This window comes from Vicia villosa, unplaced genomic scaffold (genome assembly GCF_029867415.1).
Source record: "Vicia villosa cultivar HV-30 ecotype Madison, WI unplaced genomic scaffold, Vvil1.0 ctg.001572F_1_1, whole genome shotgun sequence".
Taxonomy (NCBI): Eukaryota; Viridiplantae; Streptophyta; class Magnoliopsida; order Fabales; family Fabaceae; genus Vicia; species Vicia villosa.
In genome coordinates, this window is record NW_026705664.1 from 479,267 (window position 1) to 499,222 (window position 19,956).

A 19,956-nucleotide genomic window follows, 5' to 3' on the forward strand; every position below is an offset into this window, starting at 1 on the left:
TGTAACATAGAAATTTTGACATTAAAAGAAAAGTGATTTGATTGAATACTATTAATTATTGATAATTGATTTTAATTGATTGTTATACAACAACTGACTTTAAAATTTTGAGAGGTTATCAAATTTAATGATTTTCAATAAATTTGCTGTTTGGCATCCCTATGTTATATCTTGCATCGATTTTTTTTTTTATTTCAATGGTTCTGTATAATTTAAATCCTAATATTATCATTTTTTTATTTTTCATAGTGTTGGCTCAATATTATATTATTATTATTATTTATTTTCATCATGATTATTATAATTAATTTTTTTTAAAAACAATTATTATTTTGAGATTTTTAATAGTTGTAATTGAATATTATATAATAATAATTATTATTATTCATAACAGTGGTAGTTGGATATTATCTTATTATTAATATTATAATAATAATAATAATAATAATAATAATAATTATCATTATTATTATTATATTTTATTATTATAACTGAATACTATAATATTATATATTATTTATATTATTATTAATTGTGGTGAATGAATATTACATTATTATTATTATTATTATTATTATTCTGAATTTATTATATTTTAAAAAAATTATAGCCGTGGCTCAATATAATATTATTGTTTTTGTTTTTATAGTTATTATGATTATAATTATTATGATTAATTATTTTCCATAATAGTTTTTATTTATATATTTTTTAATAGTGGTAATTAAATATTATATTATTATTATTTATAATCGTTGTAGATGGATATTATATGATTATTATTATTATTTATTATTTATTATTATTAGCTAAATATTATATTATTATTATATATTATTTATATTATTTTATTATTATTTATATATTATCAAATTTAATCAAATTTTCAATAGTTTTGTTGTTTGGTATCCCCATGTTATACATTGCATCAAATTATTATATATTATTTATATTATTATTATTATTATTAATAGTGCTAGTTGTTTATTATTATTATTATTATTATTATTATTATTATTATTATTATTTATTTTTAATGTAGAGATAAATTAGTGGTTAGAAGTTAGAACAATGGTTTTAATAATATTATTAAAAAAAATGGGATATAAAAATTGAAAATTTTAAAATCATGCCACATAAGTTAGAGTTGTGTTCAAAGTTGCTAAAACCATGCCACATAAGCATTAGGGTTTCAAGGTTGCCATCATGACAACCTTGTAGATTAATTTTTTATATCAAGGTTAATAAATTTCAATAAAAGTCCAATCAACCAAAAGTTGGAATCTGACTAAAATAATCGTTGACAAATGTTATTTTAGTCAAAAACAATTATTTAAATCACATAATAATAACAATTATTTAAATCACATAATAATAACAATTATTCTTTTACTAATGAAATCTTTGATTAATTAGGAAGAAACATGAGTTAAAGTTAGTTTTCCAGTTCCATTGTAATGACAGTTGCAAGGAGGAAACCGACGCGAAGTGCTCAAGTCGAAGACCTCCGAAACTAACCCTTCAAACACAAGAAAACGGTTTATTTTTCAGATTTCAGATCTATAGCGAAAAATCCATTCCCGGTAAAATGGATTTTTTCAGAGTAAATTTACCGCCAATGGATCTGATGCGTTCCGAGAAGATGACCTTCGTTCAACTCATCATTCCCGCCGAGTCCGCTCACCGAGCCATCACCTATTTAGGCCAACTCGGTCTTCTTCAATTCCGTGACGTAACTTCTTTCTCTCAGATCCCTGTTTTTTATGCATTTCGATTTTCGCGCCTTTTACTTTTTCACTTCGTTGTTCCTTGATTTGAATGCGTGTCGGTGTTTCCTTGATGATTGATTAACATGCAGCATTGTTGAATTTGTGTGTTGAATTTTGGAATCTGGTGCGAGGGAGTGGATTTTGTTAGTTGAGGTCGTTCTCTTGTTTGTTATGTTGTTGATTTATCATGCAAAGTCTACGAAGCACGGACACCAGAAGCTCGACACAGACACTTATAAGTCGACACTGATAATAATTTGAAAAATGTCGGCGGTGTTGGTTTCGGATACATATACACCCTTTTCACAAATGTCGGCGGTGTCGGTTTTGGATACAAATACACCTTTTTCACAAATGTTAGAGGTGTTAGTGCTACAGTGTGCAAAGTACTATCCAACATTTAATTGTATTTTTTATTTATTTTATCCAAATAAATGGTTTGAGAGTTTGTTGATGAGGGAACTGTTTGATTGCATAATTAATGAGTTGCTTAAGTTTTATGTTGCATGCTAAATGTACTTTTAGAAAATGGTTTTCTGTTGTTGCTTTAATTAAAAAAGCACACTTGTTTCCTATTTTCAAAGATATACTTGGAAAGTATGTTTATGCAAGTCTAATAATTTGAAAATAAAAAATAAAAAAATGGAAGTGATTGAATGTAACACATGCAACAGTGTCTAATCAATGTCGGACATCCCCATGTGTCGAAAATTGGACACGCTTTCAATCTGAAGTATTGGTACTGCATAGCTTTAACTATAGCCATTTCACATGCAAATGTTCGAAAATAGAAAACAGTGTTGGTTCTGTAATAAAAGTCGAAAACACGGAACAAAAATACAAAATGTATTTTCACACCAAACTGACCCTACTAAGTTATTTCAGATTATTTTCTCCTGCCTTGGGATTTCCCATCCTCTTTGAAGATGGTTCAATTTACAATTGCATTCCTTGTTTAATTGATTCAGAAGACTTCAGTTTGGAGTTTGAATTCCAACTTCCACATTGAACTTGAACCTCGATGTTCACCGTCTTGTATCGTGCTGTAGCAAAATGCTAGTGTAGGTTTAAAAGGATAATTTTAGAAACTTAATTATTCTGAATCCTGGTTTGGTTCTGATTGTGTGTCAATGTGTATACTGCTGCTATTGATAACAGTAGACTTTATTTTGTAATTAAGGCTTCTATGTGACCATACAAGTAAAAGTTTGTGGAGAACAATCTATACAACATAGGGAAAGTTCTGTACGTCTTGATATCTGTAGCTTGTTTATGCCTAGAATCTTGGATGGATTTCAATATTTCAGGATATGCTGGCTATGCAAAAACTTCGATGTTTTTTGGTCTCTTGGTCTATTCACTCAGACATTTCACCAGGAGACACTAAAAGTGGGGATGTTATTTTGATTTTCTACAATATCTTTTTTTCAGTAGCATATATTCATATACAAATCTGGCTCCTGTTACAAATGATATTTTGGGTGGCAATATGCTACCATGGGAATATGGAAATATTTTAAACTTGTTTTAATTTTCTTATTTACAGCCATGTGTGCTACACCAAATAGTTATAGTATCCCAAAATTTATATTTTACTACCAAGCAAGAAAGAGGTTTTGGTGTTGTAAAATTTACTGTTCAGATGTTTGAGGTGTAGAATTCTTCTATGATCTTTAATTACTGCATTTCTTATGACTGTATTTTCTCCTCTGTAGTTAAATGCTGAAAAAAGTCCCTTCCAGAGAACATTTGTTAACCAGGTAATTTATACTGCACTAATTATTAGAATTCATGTTTATTTTTCTATGCCCTTTTTTACAACACTGTACTAAGCTTACTAGTTTTAAAAAAAATGAAAATATATATTGAAATTGAATAATATAGTTTGCTTCATGTGAATCAGATTATAGTCGCCCATCTCTAGATCTTATATTAAAAGGTAGAAGAAATAGGTTCAAACTGTAGGAAATAGTTTGTTTAATGTTTTTGCTATCTTTTTCTAGAATTAATGCCTGCTGAATTTGGAGAATAATATATTGACATTGACAATAACTTAGATAGAAGAGGAGATATATAGTCGACATATAAAGTTGACTTGGTGGTTGGGGTGGGCTAAAGAGTTAAGAAGTGGTGATTCGGATATGGAGGGAGAGAGGTCAATCCCACCCCAATATAATACTGACTATACTAACATTTATCATTGAAAAAGAACTTAGGTAGAGGAAATGGTTAAGAGAGATAAAAGAGACTGTCAATAATACCCCTTTCGGTCACTATTATTAGCAAAAAAAAACCACTTTTTCAGGTTCATTGAATAACCGATGTATCTGGTTAAATTGGTTATTCAATGAACTTGAAAAGTGAATTTTTTTCTTATAATAGGGATCGGAGCGAGTAATTCTCTAATGTATACTGATGTGATAAAAAAAAGGCACTGACCTTCATAATGATATTTAAATTCCTAATTAGACTATTAGATAAATCATAAAATATAATTAAATATGAGAACTATTCTTAAGAATGAATCCTTTAAAAATGAAAAGTAACTACACAAACACATTGACGAAAAAGGCAGCAAGATGGATGGAATGATCACTAAGCCAGAGGCGTTGGTTGGGATGTTGAATTGCCAAGGAAGAAGAGATTTTTTTGGAATGATCATCAAAGAAATTTCCTAACAACCAATTATAAGTAGCAAGAACTAAAACTTCTCCAATTTCAGTTTGAACAAGTCCGTAACTCATGGGTGTTGGTGATGTCAAAATGTTGCGCTTCGTCTAAGGAGTTGTATAGAGTGTTACATGACCAAGGAAGAAGATATTTGCTAAAACTGATCTTCATTGGAAATTTTTGGACAAGTATTTATAATATCAATAAGTCAAAAGCTGAAACTTCCCATCCATATTCATAAAAAATAACAATTGAATGCTTCAAGCGAAAGGGAAAAAGTTAAAAACCCAAAAATGCTTGAAACTTATTTAGATAAACTCAATCCATAATTTTAAATAGTTAAGAAAATAAATCATGGAATATAATGAAGTTTGGAAACCAAGATCACCTTTAATACTCTGAATAACTTGGTATTTTTGGATTACATATCTTGACATCTATCTTCAAAAGTCATGATTGGACTTAGAGGCGATGCTGACCGACAAGGGCATACGTCCAAGCCTACTTCAAGCATAAGCCGAGATTTTTTTTAATAGACAAGGCTCTAAGGCTTTTCAAAAGGCCTATTTAGCTAAAATTGTTAGGCTTTAGGTCACAAAGAAAGCCAGCCTTTCAGGCCTACTAGGCCGACCTACTTAAGTAAATATAAATAATTTATTTTTATAACTTGTTATATTAGATTTTGTACCGTGTTAAACATTTTAATCTTCTTTTTTCATGGAAAACATTTTCATTAATGTAAAAATATTAGCTTACATTAGTTTTTGACATATTTAAATGTATTATTATAAATAAAATATAAAATATAATTGTAATAGGTTGTCATATAAAATCATACTCCAAATATATATTAAATATCAAAATATACCTTAATCTCATTGACATATTAGCTCATTAGTCTATTTAAATGAGTCATATTACTTATTTGCAGAAAATAATACTTATAGGCCTTTAAGCATACTTATAGGCATAGCAGACTTTCAAAAAGGTCTGGTTCAGACTCAAAAAATAAACATATATGTAATAGGCTTGGGCTTACCAATAGGAACTGCATTTTGTTTTATGACAGGTAAAGCGATGTGCAGAAATGTCAAGAAAGCTAAGATTCCTGATGGATCAGATCAATAAAGCTGGGATAATGTCTCCTAGTTCTGTCTTGCAAACAGATACATACTTGGAGGATATAGAGGTCCATCTCTATTTTACTTATCTTTTCTCTATATATCTGATCAGTGTCCTAGGGCTTTCGCTCATTATAAATGTTGTCATGTTGCCTGCAATACTCTGGTTATCTGCAGTTTCACTAGTTTATGTTGGGATTTTTAGTCTTAAATCTGACATTTTAATTTCTGTGGTTCTCTTATACCAGGTGCATCTTGCTGAGCATGAACATGAGATAATTGAAATGAACTCAAACAGTGAGAAACTTCAGCAATCATATAACGAACTCCTTGAGTTCAAGAGTGTACTGCAAAAGGTATTGTATTTTACATGGCTATTTGTGCTGAGCATATTCTCTTGTTACTTTCAAAGTACTACAGTTTTCCATATGGTGTCGGTTATTTTAGTTACAATAGATTTTCCTGTTTCAATACAGTTAGCAAATAGTGATCTTTCTAATTACAACTTAATCTTATTTATTGGGGTTTGTAGTTCATCTGTTGCACTACAACAATTTTGTTTTTAATCTACTCCATCAAATGGTGATTTATTCATAATTAATGCAATGCTTCTCAGAGTTAATATATTATACATCCTATATACTCTCTCTGAAATACATATCATAACATTGTATGGGTATGCATCTATTCCATTAAATGATGATTTATTCATAATTAATGCAATCCTTTTCAGTGTTAATATATTATACATCCTATATACACTCTGATATACATATGATAACATTATATGGGTATATTTTAGGCATGTAGTTTTCTTGTTTCAAATCATGGCCATGCCGTTTCAGAAGAGAGAGAACTGGAGGAAAATGTTTACTCAAATGGAGACTTTATCGAGACGCCATTTTTGTTTGAACAGGTTCCTTGTAGCATCCCTTATTGCCATTCAATTTTTTTACTGTGAAAAGTGTAAGTTCTGTTCAGTTTTTCAATTTTATTTTATCGCGAAGTTCACTGTAATATAATTTTTTGTACAGGAAATGATGCCTGATCCTACAAAATCAAACCAATCTGGTTTAAGATTTATCAGCGGGATAATTTGTAAATCCAAAGTTCTCAGGTTTGAAAGAATGTTGTTTCGTGCCACAAGAGGCAATATGCTTTTCAATCAGGCACCAGCTGATGAACAAATTATGGATCCTATTTCAACTGAGATGGTTTTCTTCTTCTCAATTTATAAACAATAACTTGGCTTTAGTTTTAATCTGTATTTTGTTTGTTTTGGTTTATTTACCAATTTATTCTCTGTTCTGAATTTCTTTTCAGGTTGAGAAGACAGTGTTTGTTGTGTTTTTCTCTGGGGAGCAAGCAAGAACAAAGATTCTAAAAATTTGTGAAGCATTTGGTGCAAATTGTTACCCTGTTCCTGAAGATATAAGTAAACAAAGGCAAATAACTCAGGAGGTAAAAATTCAGCTTAAAAACATGTCAACCGCTGTCCTATTCAATTGTATATACTGTTGTAAGTCATATCTGTTGTTATTAGGCTTATATTTTGTAATTATGTAAAATCCTTGTATTCGGCCCATTAATTAGGCTCATTAGCTATAGTGTAGTCTATATAAGCATATTAGTGTATGTACTCTTTTCAAAATTAATATATTATTCAGAAACATCTTTCTATGTGGTATTAGATCCTATCCAAGATCCATTGGGCCATCCCGTTGTTGGAGAACTCATGACACACTCCAAATCATCATCCCTAGGGGTGAGAAGTGTGTATTGAGAGTCCCACATTTAATGAGATATGACCCAAAAATTGTTTATAACTGAGACACATCCCTCACATTACGAGCTGGTGTTTTGGATTGAGTTAGGCCCAATCCAATTTCACAGATATAATATTGTATTGTAGCAAAGTGTCTAGGACCAAGTGTGCTCCAGTCTCTAGATAATACAAGGCTTTATGCGTCTATAGTTTCAGTTAAATAATAATAATATGCTTTTTCATTTTAAATTGCATATTAGGGACGCAAACATCTTAATTTCAAACTTTATCATAAATTAATATTCAGATAACTTGTCTTGCAATCCAAGGGGCTTCTTTATATGCTCTTTAAGATTTCAGATTGCACTATCATTTTTTGGGTGAGATCTTTTCTGCAATATCATTCAGTAGTTTAAACAACAACTCAAAGGAGAGAAAAAAGAGTAGAATGAGTAGACCTTGAAGTTCTTGATATTGTTTTATATCATGATATCATTCTATGTTAATGTCACCATTGGTAAACACAAAAAAAGGATGTTGGAAACTGTAGAAATTATAAGGTTTACGTTGGGGAAGAAGAAAAAGAGAAAACTATAAACAAATAATTATTGATATTGCTCGGATGTGATACAAAAGTCAAAGCATTTACCCCCAATAAATATCAATCCTAATTAAAGAATAAAATAAATCACGATACAAATGAAAATGAAAGCCAGTATTGAGAGATGTAAATGGTACTCTAAGATAGTCAAAGATACAATAGTGATATTGTGAGAAATTTCCAAAATATTCCAACAGAAACTGTATAATTTATAATTGAGAAAATATAGTTTATGGGTACAGGTTTCATCACGCCTTGCTGACTTAGAGGCCACTTTGGATGCTGGAATTAGGCATCGGAATAAGGCTCTATCTTCTGTAGGAGCTCATTTAGCGAAATGGATGGACATGGTAAGAGTTAGCTTATAAGTGACTCCTTGCGTAAGGTTTTATTGTTCTTTATGTTGTAGCTTCAAAGACATCCTACTATTTTGTCGTTGTTTAATTTATAAACCAATAGCTCTCATCCTTGTCATCTTGTCCTAGGTAAGAAGAGAGAAGGCTGTGTATGATACGCTGAACATGTTAAATTTTGATGTCACCAAAAAATGTCTTGTGGCAGAGGGCTGGTGTCCAATTTTTGCGAGAACACAGGTTTTTTCCCTCAAATTTGTTGGATCCTCAGTAATTTTGTTCTTTAAATTTTGAGGAGTTGAAAAGACCTTTTGTCTTTTTGTTTATATTTCTAGTAAAAGGCTTGCATCTGCTGATTTTCCAGATTCAAGAGGCACTGCAACGTGCAACTTTTGACAGCAGTTCTCAAGTGGGTGTAATCTTTCACTCAATGGATGCACTGGAATCGCCACCTACATATTTTAGGACCAACAGTTTCACCAATCCTTATCAAGAAATTGTAGATGCATATGGGTGAGCAAATATTTACTTCATTTATTAGCAGTTATACAAATAATTTAATATGTTGAAATAAGTTACCTTTCACAAAGTTACATGGCTATGTGCTGTAAAATATTTAAAATCCTAATGAGCCATTTTATTTGGCAGTGTTGCAAGATATCAAGAAGCAAACCCTGCAGTTTACACAACTATCATATTCCCATTTCTTTTTGCGGTGATGTTTGGGGACTGGGGCCATGGAATATGCCTACTGCTTGGAGCATTGGTTCTTATAGCACATGAAAGAAAACTCTGCAATCAGGTATTGTCATTCTGAGTGTGACATGAATAAAGTAGCAATGGAAGGATTATGCAAAAAGATCATAATAAGCCTCACATGTGACATCTATTATGGTTGATCTTACTTGAGACTGAAGACTGCAAGGGGAATGTACATATTTATATAAACATGAAGTGAATTCACTAAGAAAGGGAAGATAAATAAATACATAATATCATAATGGATACAAAACATAATTACAATATCTCAACAATCTTCTTAGGTAAAAGCTTAATTGATATATCAAACTTGAACATGCATCTTTTTTCATCCGGTGTTTAATAGGACCTCCTTAATTTGTAATGATATTCAAAGTTTGAGCATCCAGTTTTTCATTTTTCCATATTTTCCTTGATAAGGACCAAAAGTAATTAGGTGGCAACTTTTAAGCCTTTTATTCTAATGATTTGTCCTTTAATATCTTGCAATTTAAATATAATATGAGTAAAAGTCCAACTATATACACAATATTACGGACCTATGTTCAGCTCATGGAAAGTTAAAGACCTAAAAACTTTATTTGATTTCTTCCAGCGACTGGGAAGCTTTATGGAGATGCTATTTGGTGGGCGCTATGTGCTTCTTCTGATGTCACTATTTTCAATGTATTGTGGGTTAATCTACAATGAGTTCTTCTCGGTTCCTTTTCACATATTTGGTGCGTCTGCTTACAAATGCCGAGATATTTCATGCAGGTGTCTTCTATTTGTCTCTTTAAAGCTTATAGTTTTTTGTGGCAATTGGATTTTTTTGGTTCCCTTGTAGCTTCCCAATGCATTACTTGTTGGTGTTTTAATGTTACTATTTTCATTCGATTCCATCTCTCCTACAATAAGTACAACGGAGATTACCTCTACCCCGTCCACGACTACAATTACGATTACGTCCATGACCTCCACAACTACGATCACTTGAATTAGAAATAATAGTAAAGAACTCAGGAGCTATGGTGTTGTCGCCTAGTAAAGAAACTCAGATGAGATAATTAGTAAGCTCTCCCACTGTAAGTATGGTGGTATTTGTCAAAGCCTGGTCTTTAACAGGACCATACTCTTTTAAGGAGACCATGACAGATAAACACCATGAACATATTGTCAAGCTTTGCTAATACCTATTTAGTATCATCATTAACTAGCATAAGTTTGAAGACACTAATAATAGACTAAGCTCGAGCAAATATTAAGATAAATGTAAATCTTGATCAGTCATCTGAAGGGCAGCCAAACGGCAGAAAGACTCGTACAATCTTCGAATATCATTAGCATAAATAATGTCTTATGCCAAACCTCATAAAATGCCCCATACGAACAAAAATGTGCCATCAACTTAGGCTCAGTAGAATTCCACTACATAGACTCAAGTTGATTATTAGCTAATTCTCAATCATCTCTCAACTTAGCATCAATATCAGAAGTCGTCTTTATGATGTTATTCATAATTTGGCTGTTATTCATAATTTGGCCAACTTTCAGAAGGCGAAGGACAACATCATGTTTTATGCCTAATCGTTACTAGTTATGATTTAAAGAAGATGACAGAGAAACTAGATATTGTAAAGTTGAATAAACGATTGAAGTACTTTTGATTTATCCAATCATCAATAAAAGAAACCAACCATGTCGCACCAAAATTCTTTGAGATAGGGTAGGTTCCCTAACATTTGAATTAATAAGATCAAATGGTTCAATACTTTTGTTAAGAGTCCCACATCAGACAATATATGGTCTGAACATGTCCTTATAAGTGGGGGCAATCCTCACCCTACAAGCCAGTTTTGTAGGGATGAGTTAGGCCAAACCCACACTTCTTAACATGGTATCAAGAGCCTCGTTTAAGATTCGGTGGGCCACCTTCTATGGTTTCCGCTATCGGGCCACCCACCGTTTATTTCCACGCTCCAGTTGTCTAGTCCTGGGCGTGAGGGGGTGTGTTAAGAGTCCCACATCGGACAATATATGGCCTGAACATGTCCTTATAAGTGGGGGCAATCCTCACCCTACAAGCCGGTTTTGTAGGGATGAGTTAGGCCAAACCCACACTTCTTAACAACTTTTAATAATGTTGAAGTAAAAGCAGTTCGATGGTGCTTAGAAAACTGACAAATGTCATATTTAAAAGACTCAACTGATTGTTTTAAAAAAGATGGAAACATACATTTCGTTAGTGGAAAAGGAGGATGACCAAGACAATGCATAAGCCATATTTATGAGGCAGAAAAATGAGACTCTGATAGAAACTGAAGCGCAGAAGACAACATGAGTTCGTGCATCAGACCAATAGTATAACCCTCCCTGTTCCTTAGCAACAAGCGAATAATTTTTTTTACAATACAGTTTTTGGTATTTATATTGTCAGAACATGTATAAAATGTAATGATATTTGTAGCCAGGCTTTGACTTGGTGCTGTTTGTTTTTCCATCGTTCTCCACCTCTTACTAGGGATGCTCGTACTACTGGCTTAGTAAAATACAGAGAACCATATCCATTTGGTGTGGATCCCAGCTGGCGTGGAAGTCGTTCAGAATTGCCATTTTTGAACTCTCTCAAGATGAAGATGTCCATTCTATTTGGTGTAGTGCATATGAACTTAGGAATTATGTTAAGTTATTTCAATGCTCGTTTCTTTGGCAGTTCGCTAGATATAAGGTGTCCTACTTTTCTAACTTCCCGATTATTTCAGTTCACTATACCTATTATTTTGCTAGCTATCCTTTGAGTATAATGGTTTAACTTGCTATGCATGTTGCTTTAGGTATCAGTTTGTGCCGCAGATGATTTTCCTCAACAGTCTATTTGGGTATCTTTCCCTTCTCATTGTTGTCAAGTGGTGTTCTGGCTCTCAGGCAGACCTTTATCATATAATGATTTACATGTTTTTAAGCCCTCTTGACAATCTTGGTGAGAATGAGTTGTTCTGGGGTCAAAGGCCACTTCAAGTATGGTTCTGATTCTTTTCTTCATGGTTAGATAATAATTGTTGATATATTTAGTGTTTTTCATCTTTTCAAATTACTGTTCGTGATGTGCAGATTTTGTTATTGGTTCTGGCTCTAATTGCAGTTCCATGGATGCTCTTTCCAAAGCCTTTTATATTAAAGAAACTTCATAATGAGGTGCCACTTTTGCCTCCCCTGCATTTGATCTTATTGCTTGACAGTTAATAGTAACTTTGTTTCCCAAACTTTTTAATTACATGCAAATAGCCTAAATTATGTACACATGCTAAAAGTTTGAGTTTCTCCCTTACAACCGTGTTTCTGCTTATGGTTGCTGAACAACAAATCTCCCTGAGATTCTTTTTTTGACCAGTATCGTCTGGACTAAAATAAACAATTTTTAACAACTTCAATTGGCCAAGCTGATTGTTTTTGTTTCTAGCAATAATTTGCCTTTGTTCAGTACTTTTGTTTACTGCTAGTTATAAACGAAGCATTGTCAGACTTTGTGAGAATTATTATTTGTTATCTTGATGATATTACAGAGATTTCAAGGACGCAATTACGGTGTTCTTAATACCTCCGAGGTGGATCTTGAGGTGGAACCGGATTCTGCCAGGGATTCGGCCAGGCAACATCGCGAGGAATTTAATTTCAGTGAGGTTTTTGTTCACCAAATGATTCACTCCATTGAGTTTGTTCTGGGTTCTGTTTCAAATACGGCATCATATCTCCGACTTTGGGCATTAAGGTTTGATCAGCCACAATTTTCTCTACTTGCCACAACTCCCTATTTTATAAATTCTTGATTTGGTTGATCTTTTTGGCCACTTTGCAGCTTGGCTCACTCAGAACTTTCTACTGTTTTTTATGAGAAAGTCCTACTACTAGCTTGGGGGTGAGTGTCTTATAACCTTTGATATCGCATATTATGTATTTATGTTTTTAATATCATTTTTTCATCTTTAATCATTGATGTCATCCCTGATTGCAATTATAATAGGTATGACAATCTTATCATTCGGTTAGTGGGGCTAATTGTTTTTGCCTTTGCAACTGCTTTTATACTACTCATGATGGAGACTCTGAGCGCTTTTCTTCACGCCCTGCGTCTACATTGGGTTGAATTTCAAAATAAATTCTACCATGGTGATGGCTACAAGTTCAAACCTTTTTCCTTTGCCGCATTAACAGAGGAAGAAAATTGATCAATTCTTGTCTGTCTCGGTTTGTTGACAAATACTTGCAAAGAATATATACATAGATAAACGAAACACAATGATAATTTGTGGGAACCAATTTGGTGGCTATGGAGGTGGGTTTGCTTGATATTTGACCAAGCAGCAAAATTATTGCTCATTTTCCTGTGGCTATGCTGGTGTGACATATTTCGGTCAACTTCGGCCAACTGCCGTGGATATCATCTGTAACAGAATTTTCACTTTATAATTTTTTCATAAGGTCGCCCAGAGTAGGAAAACGTTAAAATGTTAGAGAAGGGATTGGTTAGACTAATTTTTGTAAAGAGGTCCATCAAAGTGTAGCTATTGTTTTTTTGGTTATATGGGGTTATTCATACATACTGTAGTTTGGACTTTTGGGGAGGTTAGTAATCACTCTGAAATTTTCTTGTAATGATTTTCACATGTTATAGTCCCATCCTTTTATCTCCCTCCTTGCAAGAGTTCGAATTACTGAAGTTTGTTCATTTCTCTCAGGTCATGTCATATTTAATAATTTTTAATCATATTTTACGAATATTAAACTTTATCAATATCTTTTTGGGATTTCTTATTCCATCCAGTGCATCACGTAAAATTTTAAAAATGTCTTTGAAAATCGGAAATGTATTTCGGGTTCGCACCACCCACACATAATTCATTCATTTTTGAATTTCACCCCCATTTTACGTTAAACATTATTCCAAAAATACACTTTTGATACAAAACTGGAAATAAACTTCTGATTTCTGTGAAAGTTTGGTTGTTTCCATGTTGGCCAAACACCCCATCAAATTCCTGTCATATTTCAACCACACAACCGAAATCATTGACCGATCAATCACACAAATGTTGAATTACACCTAAAAATCATCGACTATTATATCAACACATAAATCATCTTAATTTCTACTAACTAATCAATTTTCACAGCATCATCAGTATCACAATCAATTGAATAATGTACATAATAAGTATGTCTCACTTGAAAAAAAAACCAAACTTTCACATTTAAATACATAGAAACCGGAAATATATTTCCGATTTTATACCAGAAGTGTATTTCCGGTTTTACGTAAATGCAACTTAAAAAAGGTGCGCATTGAAAATATATTTTTGGTTTTAGAGGGGCAAAATTGGAATTGCAAAGGGTAATTCTTGGGACTATGGGGTGGAATAAGAATTTCCCTATCTTTTTGTTGATAAATTAATCTTTGGTCTATATAATTTGGACCGGCATCTTTAATGCAAGTGGCTTGTTTGTTTGTTAAAATTTAAAGGAATTGTTCATTAAACATATAAGCATACTACACTTTTGAAAATTTAAAAATGTTCTTCTCTCGTTTGGAGATTCGGACGCATCCAAATCACAATTAAATGTGTTATTCTGAGTTCCATCATACTTTAAACAAAATATAGTCTAGAGATGCATCTCAGTAAAGTATTTGGATGCATTCGGAGATGCATCTCAGTAAAGTATTTGGGTGCATTCGGAGATGCATATTTGAATTGTACATTGAAAGGTTTTTAAAGCGTGGTAAATATAAAGGGAGAATTAATTTGGAGATCCATCTCCGGAACCCTCCCTGATTCACATCAGAACAACAGCATTGTCCAAACATTCAGTTTTTATCAGGTCAAAATTCATATGTTACCCATCTCCGCAACACGCCGACATACCGCCATCACGTTCTCTGTCTGCTCATCCCGAACCTCAAACACCTCCATGTTTGCTGATCTAGGTGGTTCTCTAGGAGCGTCTGACGTTGTGATATGGTGTGACATCCCATAGAACCATGTCAAGTAGTCTTTAACACAAGCCCAATGTATATGAGTTGGCTCCCGACAAAACTTCTATGGTACCGGGTGACTTTCAAAATCATACAGTATCGCCTATAGGTCTCTGCGGCGGATGTTGGGAGGAGCGACCTCAGAGGGAGGTCTCAAAATGATCTCCATATAGCCAAACTGGCACATCACTCGCTCTTGCAGATAAGGATGCATAAGAGATGACCCACATGCCAGCCATCCAGAGTATAAAGAGATGACGACAAGCTGTCATATTTGGCGGTGACCATCGTATGGGCAGAAAGTAACGTCATATGGTACCATACGGTCAAGAGATACTCTGCATGGCTTGACAACACCATTCCTTATGTATGGAACAAAAGTAGATGCATGAGGCCAGTCTTCATTGTACTATGTCGCAACTTCCCACCCGATGATGCGAGGAAAGTGAGAGATGATCCATCCCTGAAAATATTTCAAATACAATATCAATTACATGTATAAGAAATGAATAATGAAAATATTAGTAAAAAAATTACCGTAAACAGTATGCAATATCCCGTCATCTACTTTGTCTTCTAAAGACAACCCTCACCCAACTTCAAGTACAGGTAGACAAAGCAAGCTGCCCACCAATTGTAATCGTGAATCGTAGCCATGTTTGTGAAGTACTTGAGGTATACCACATCAACATATGGAGCACTTTTGTCCAACGTGCCAACTTTTATCCAATGAGACTTCCTCCATGGCTTCCTCCTGGGCTTCTAGGACTTCAGGGTCAATAGTGGCCTCATGATCCTTAGGTTTTGTTGCATCATATGCCTGAGATATTTGAGAGAGTGGGCTACGAAAACCAGACGGTCGGGGATTCGAAGAATATGGAGCACCAAATGAGTCATCAGTATCTCATGGCCTCATGGTCTTGGTTGCGGCCCTTTTACGTCATACCGGCGCGATTTAGGACACACGCTCGGCCCTAATTCAACCTTTATTGTTGTCAGCCATTGCACCTGTATTATAAATATAAACAAATTTAAACAACATGTCCACTAAATCTTCAACTTTTTGACTCAGCCTAATTCGAAGATGCATCTTTGAAAATAGCTCAGAGTGAATATGGAGATGCATCTTCAGACAAACCTGTGATTTTCAGCATCCATGGTAGACCCATTATCTGCCATAACTGTGGTGGTCGTTTTTTTTACCTCCCCGTTTCACTTGGGAGGACGGCACACTAGACCCTTCACGCGAAATTTGGAAGGAGAATGCGCCCGTGGTGGGATGAATTTTATTTCAGTTCTTCCTACGATATCACACGAACTTTCTTATTTGTCCTACGAGTAGGAAAGGGGAAAAAAGATCTCAACTAAACCCTAGGAGTTTGCTAAGTGTGGGGATTTCACCTAGACTAGAGATTCTGGAGTCCGGGAGGTCGGTTATACATAGGGAAATGTTTAAACACCCTACATATCTGTAGTACTCTACAGGAACCTTCTCTGTGTCATTTGTGTTTGTGTTTACTGCTAATGATTGGGAAAGTTTCTCCTTTGTGTTAGGAGAAGGAATTGAATTGAATAAAAGAAAGACAGACAGACAGACTGTCTATTTTTGGTATTTTATTAGCTCGCTGAGATTCCTTGTGAACCTCATGCCTACATATCCCTAATGGAAGTCAGAGCTTAATGTAGTTCGGGGAACTAATTGATTATTAATTATTTTTGGGTGCCTTGCTTGAAGCTCAAGGTTGAAGCTTGAATTAAATCTATGTTTACAGTAAAGAGACATGAAGTCATCTTTATAGAGAGGTATTTCTACTATTCCACCACAAACATTTTTAAAAGAGTGACAGAATGATTGAATTCATTTCATTAAGAGAGTGACCTTACTTGTGTGTTTGCAAGTATGCTAGTATCTCTTGAATGAAAGAAAGATGCTCATCCAAATTAGGGAAAGTTACCACATGTCTGGGTTTTACTGCCAGCTCATGCCTTTCAAAATCCTAAATGGGAGACTTTATTGAAATTGAAATTGAAATTGAAATGTTGAAATGTTTGTTTGTTTGAATGTGGTAGAGTAGTAAAAATATCTCTCTATAGAGATAAGCTATGTCTATCTATTGTGTAAAAGATTTGACTTTTTAGCTAGCTTGTATGAGGCCCAAGCTTGAGGCTTTTTGATTGATTGATTATGATTATGAATCTGGGAGAAAACTCCACTGGGGATTAATTTACAAGAGATTTTTATGTTCTGTACAAAGCCCAGAATTGAGGCTGACTCTACTTAGGGAGAATCTATTTTGATGGATTTTATTTGGTGTTCTGTACAAAGCCCAGAATTGAGGCTGACTCTAGCTAGGGAAAACATTATTTTCTGCCTTGTACAAAGCCCAAGGTTGTGGCGGACTCTCAAATAAACTGAGTATGGATGACTCTAATAAGGAAAAGATCCTAGATGTTAGGAATCTTTGACACATGAAATATGGTTTATCTGCCTTGTACAAAGCCCAAGGTTGTGGCTACTGAATAATGAAGGACTCACTAGGGGAGACTCTATTATCTGCCTTGTACAATGCCCAAGGTTGAGGCTGACTATTAACAGGGGGTTTTATTGTTTTGGTGCCTTGTATGAAGCCCAAGGTTGAGGCTGACTGTTTTTGTTGGATTTTTGACTCTACTGGAGAATTTATCTATTAAAAGACTGATTTTTGGAAGCTAACCCTTTCCAGGGATTTTGACTCAGCTGGAGACATTATCTGTTAAAAGACTGATTTTTGGAAGCTAACCCTTTCCAGGGATTTTGACTCTTTTGGGGAAATTATCTCCTAAGAGAAATGAATCTTTGTTTTTTGAAGAAGTGATTTTTGGAGGCTAACCCTTTCCAGGGATTTTTGTTAAAATGAAAGAATGATGTGGAGGCTAACCCTTTCCAGGGGTTTTTGTTAAAATGAAAGGCAGAAAGATTATCTAGTGGAGACTTCTTGTTTAAAGCCCAAGATGAAGGCTGACTCTTGCTGAGGATAAGCAAACATGGATCCTAGACTCTGCTAAGGAAAATTGGTGAAGATAAGGGTGACAGAGACTGTCCATGTCTCTCATTCCAAAAATGTACTCAATGTGAGATTGAGACAATCTTAGCTTGTTTAAAGTCTGGTTTAAATTGGAAGAAACTCACCAGGGTATGTTAAAAGGTGACTAAAGACCTGTTCCTATGTTTATAAGAAACCTGATGGGTCCTTGTATACAAGCTCAAGAGGAAGCTGGAAATGCTTTTAAGAAGCATGTGGGTCCTTGTATAAAGCCCAAGAGGAGGCTAATCGAGGGTCCTTGTTATAGCACAAGAGAAAGCTATGTAGTTTTGAACTTATTTTGGCTCTAAGCAAATGGGTAAGAGGTTTCACCGGGAATAATTCCTCTTTGGGTGGACGTGTCCTATTTCTTTGGATTCTAAGGTTTTTGCCAAGATGTTTCACCGGGAATAATTCATCTTGGGGGTTTGAACTACAGATCTCTAATTAGGAAAGAGCCTTCACCGGGAAGACATTCTCAATCCTAGGCCATATTCCTATAATATATATATATAGTTTAACTGTCCTAGGGTTTATACTCAAACGTAGTTCTAAACTAATATATGCACAGTTTATATTTGACTGTAATTTAAATAAAGACTGTAAATTGAAAGCTTGTAAAGCCTAACCTGGATGGAGTGGAGGCCTTTGAAGAAGTATGTACAGAGCCTCAACAGTAATTGGTGGATAACAGTTGAATATATATATGATAAACAGTTAATGGTTTTTTTTGAAAACAGAAGAAGTGAAGATGGACAAAGGTCACATAGGTATCTGAAGAGTTTCACCGGGAATAATGCCCTTCAAACACCAGAAGAATGTTTTGAAAACAGAAAGAAGATTTTGAAAATACAGTTTTGAAAACAAGCTAAGAAGAGAAGAAGGTGTTGGGACTTATACTCTATTAGAGGCCCATTTGAAAATGATTTACTGTTTATGAGAAACAGTTGAAAATGATTTGTAATGATATAAGGTTTTGTTGAGTGAAAACCTTAATCATCTGTTTGATCAGAGATTGAAAACAGTTTTGTAAATTGACAAAAGTCAACTTAATTAAGGCAAAGATGAAATCTATACCTAATTAAGACCTAAATAATTAGGGTTTTATCATAAAATTATTCACAAAGTAATTAGGTTAAAACAAAATGAAAATATATATTTTAAAGTATTTAAGAAAACACTTAAAACATACTATTTTAAACCTAATAAAAATATATGAAATAAATAATATTTTTATGATTTTTTTGATTATTCACAAAATAGATATATTAAATAGCAAGTGTGTGAAAAATGAGGTGAAAATGATTTAATTTGATAGGTGAATTAATTGTGTGAAGTTGTGAGAAAAATGAAGGAAATTAGTGGTAAAAATAATGTTTTGGTCTCACCATGGTTTGAACCCACGCCCTTTATGTTACCAATCCCAAAACAACACCACTGAGCCAACGCGCGCTTGGTGATTATAGCACACACCCAGTTCATTATATTTTCAAACAAGTGGTAAATCATGGAAAAATAAAAGAAACAAAAAGTCTGGGGCGAGGGGGATTCGAACCCCAGACCTTGGGCATGAGGAGACTAAGAGCGCATGTGAGGCCACTAGGGCAAACGATGAATTCGTTTGTAAAACACAAACCATTCAAAATAAAATAAACTTGGCCCTCAGATTTGAAATTTGCGCGCCACCACCATTGTCATCTTCTTCCTCAAGCTCCAACAATTTGAATTTCTGAACTCTCTCAATTCTCATCCATTTGCAACGATATAAAGACCAAACTTGCTCTAAATTTACTCACGATTCTAGATATGTAACTAACATAAATTTATATTAACTATATCTAACTAATTT

General features: G+C 33.8%; 1 protein-coding gene across 1 annotated transcript; it reads left to right on the forward strand.

Annotated features, from left to right (window-relative positions):
- The first annotated feature begins 1,408 nt into the window (after positions 1–1,408).
- On the forward strand, positions 1,409–13,704 carry LOC131635862 (V-type proton ATPase subunit a1-like). Its single transcript, XM_058906496.1, has 18 exons — positions 1,409–1,732; positions 3,485–3,529; positions 5,509–5,628; positions 5,809–5,916; positions 6,363–6,476; positions 6,595–6,774; positions 6,884–7,021; positions 8,169–8,276; positions 8,412–8,519; positions 8,644–8,792; positions 8,928–9,081; positions 9,634–9,794; positions 11,539–11,745; positions 11,852–12,035; positions 12,129–12,212; positions 12,581–12,786; positions 12,874–12,933; positions 13,039–13,704. The coding sequence occupies exons 1-18, from the start codon at positions 1,589–1,591 to the stop codon at positions 13,241–13,243; spliced, it is 2,475 nt and encodes an 824-aa protein (XP_058762479.1). The 5' UTR covers positions 1,409–1,588; the 3' UTR covers positions 13,244–13,704.
- Positions 13,705–19,956: the final 6,252 nt, after the last annotated feature.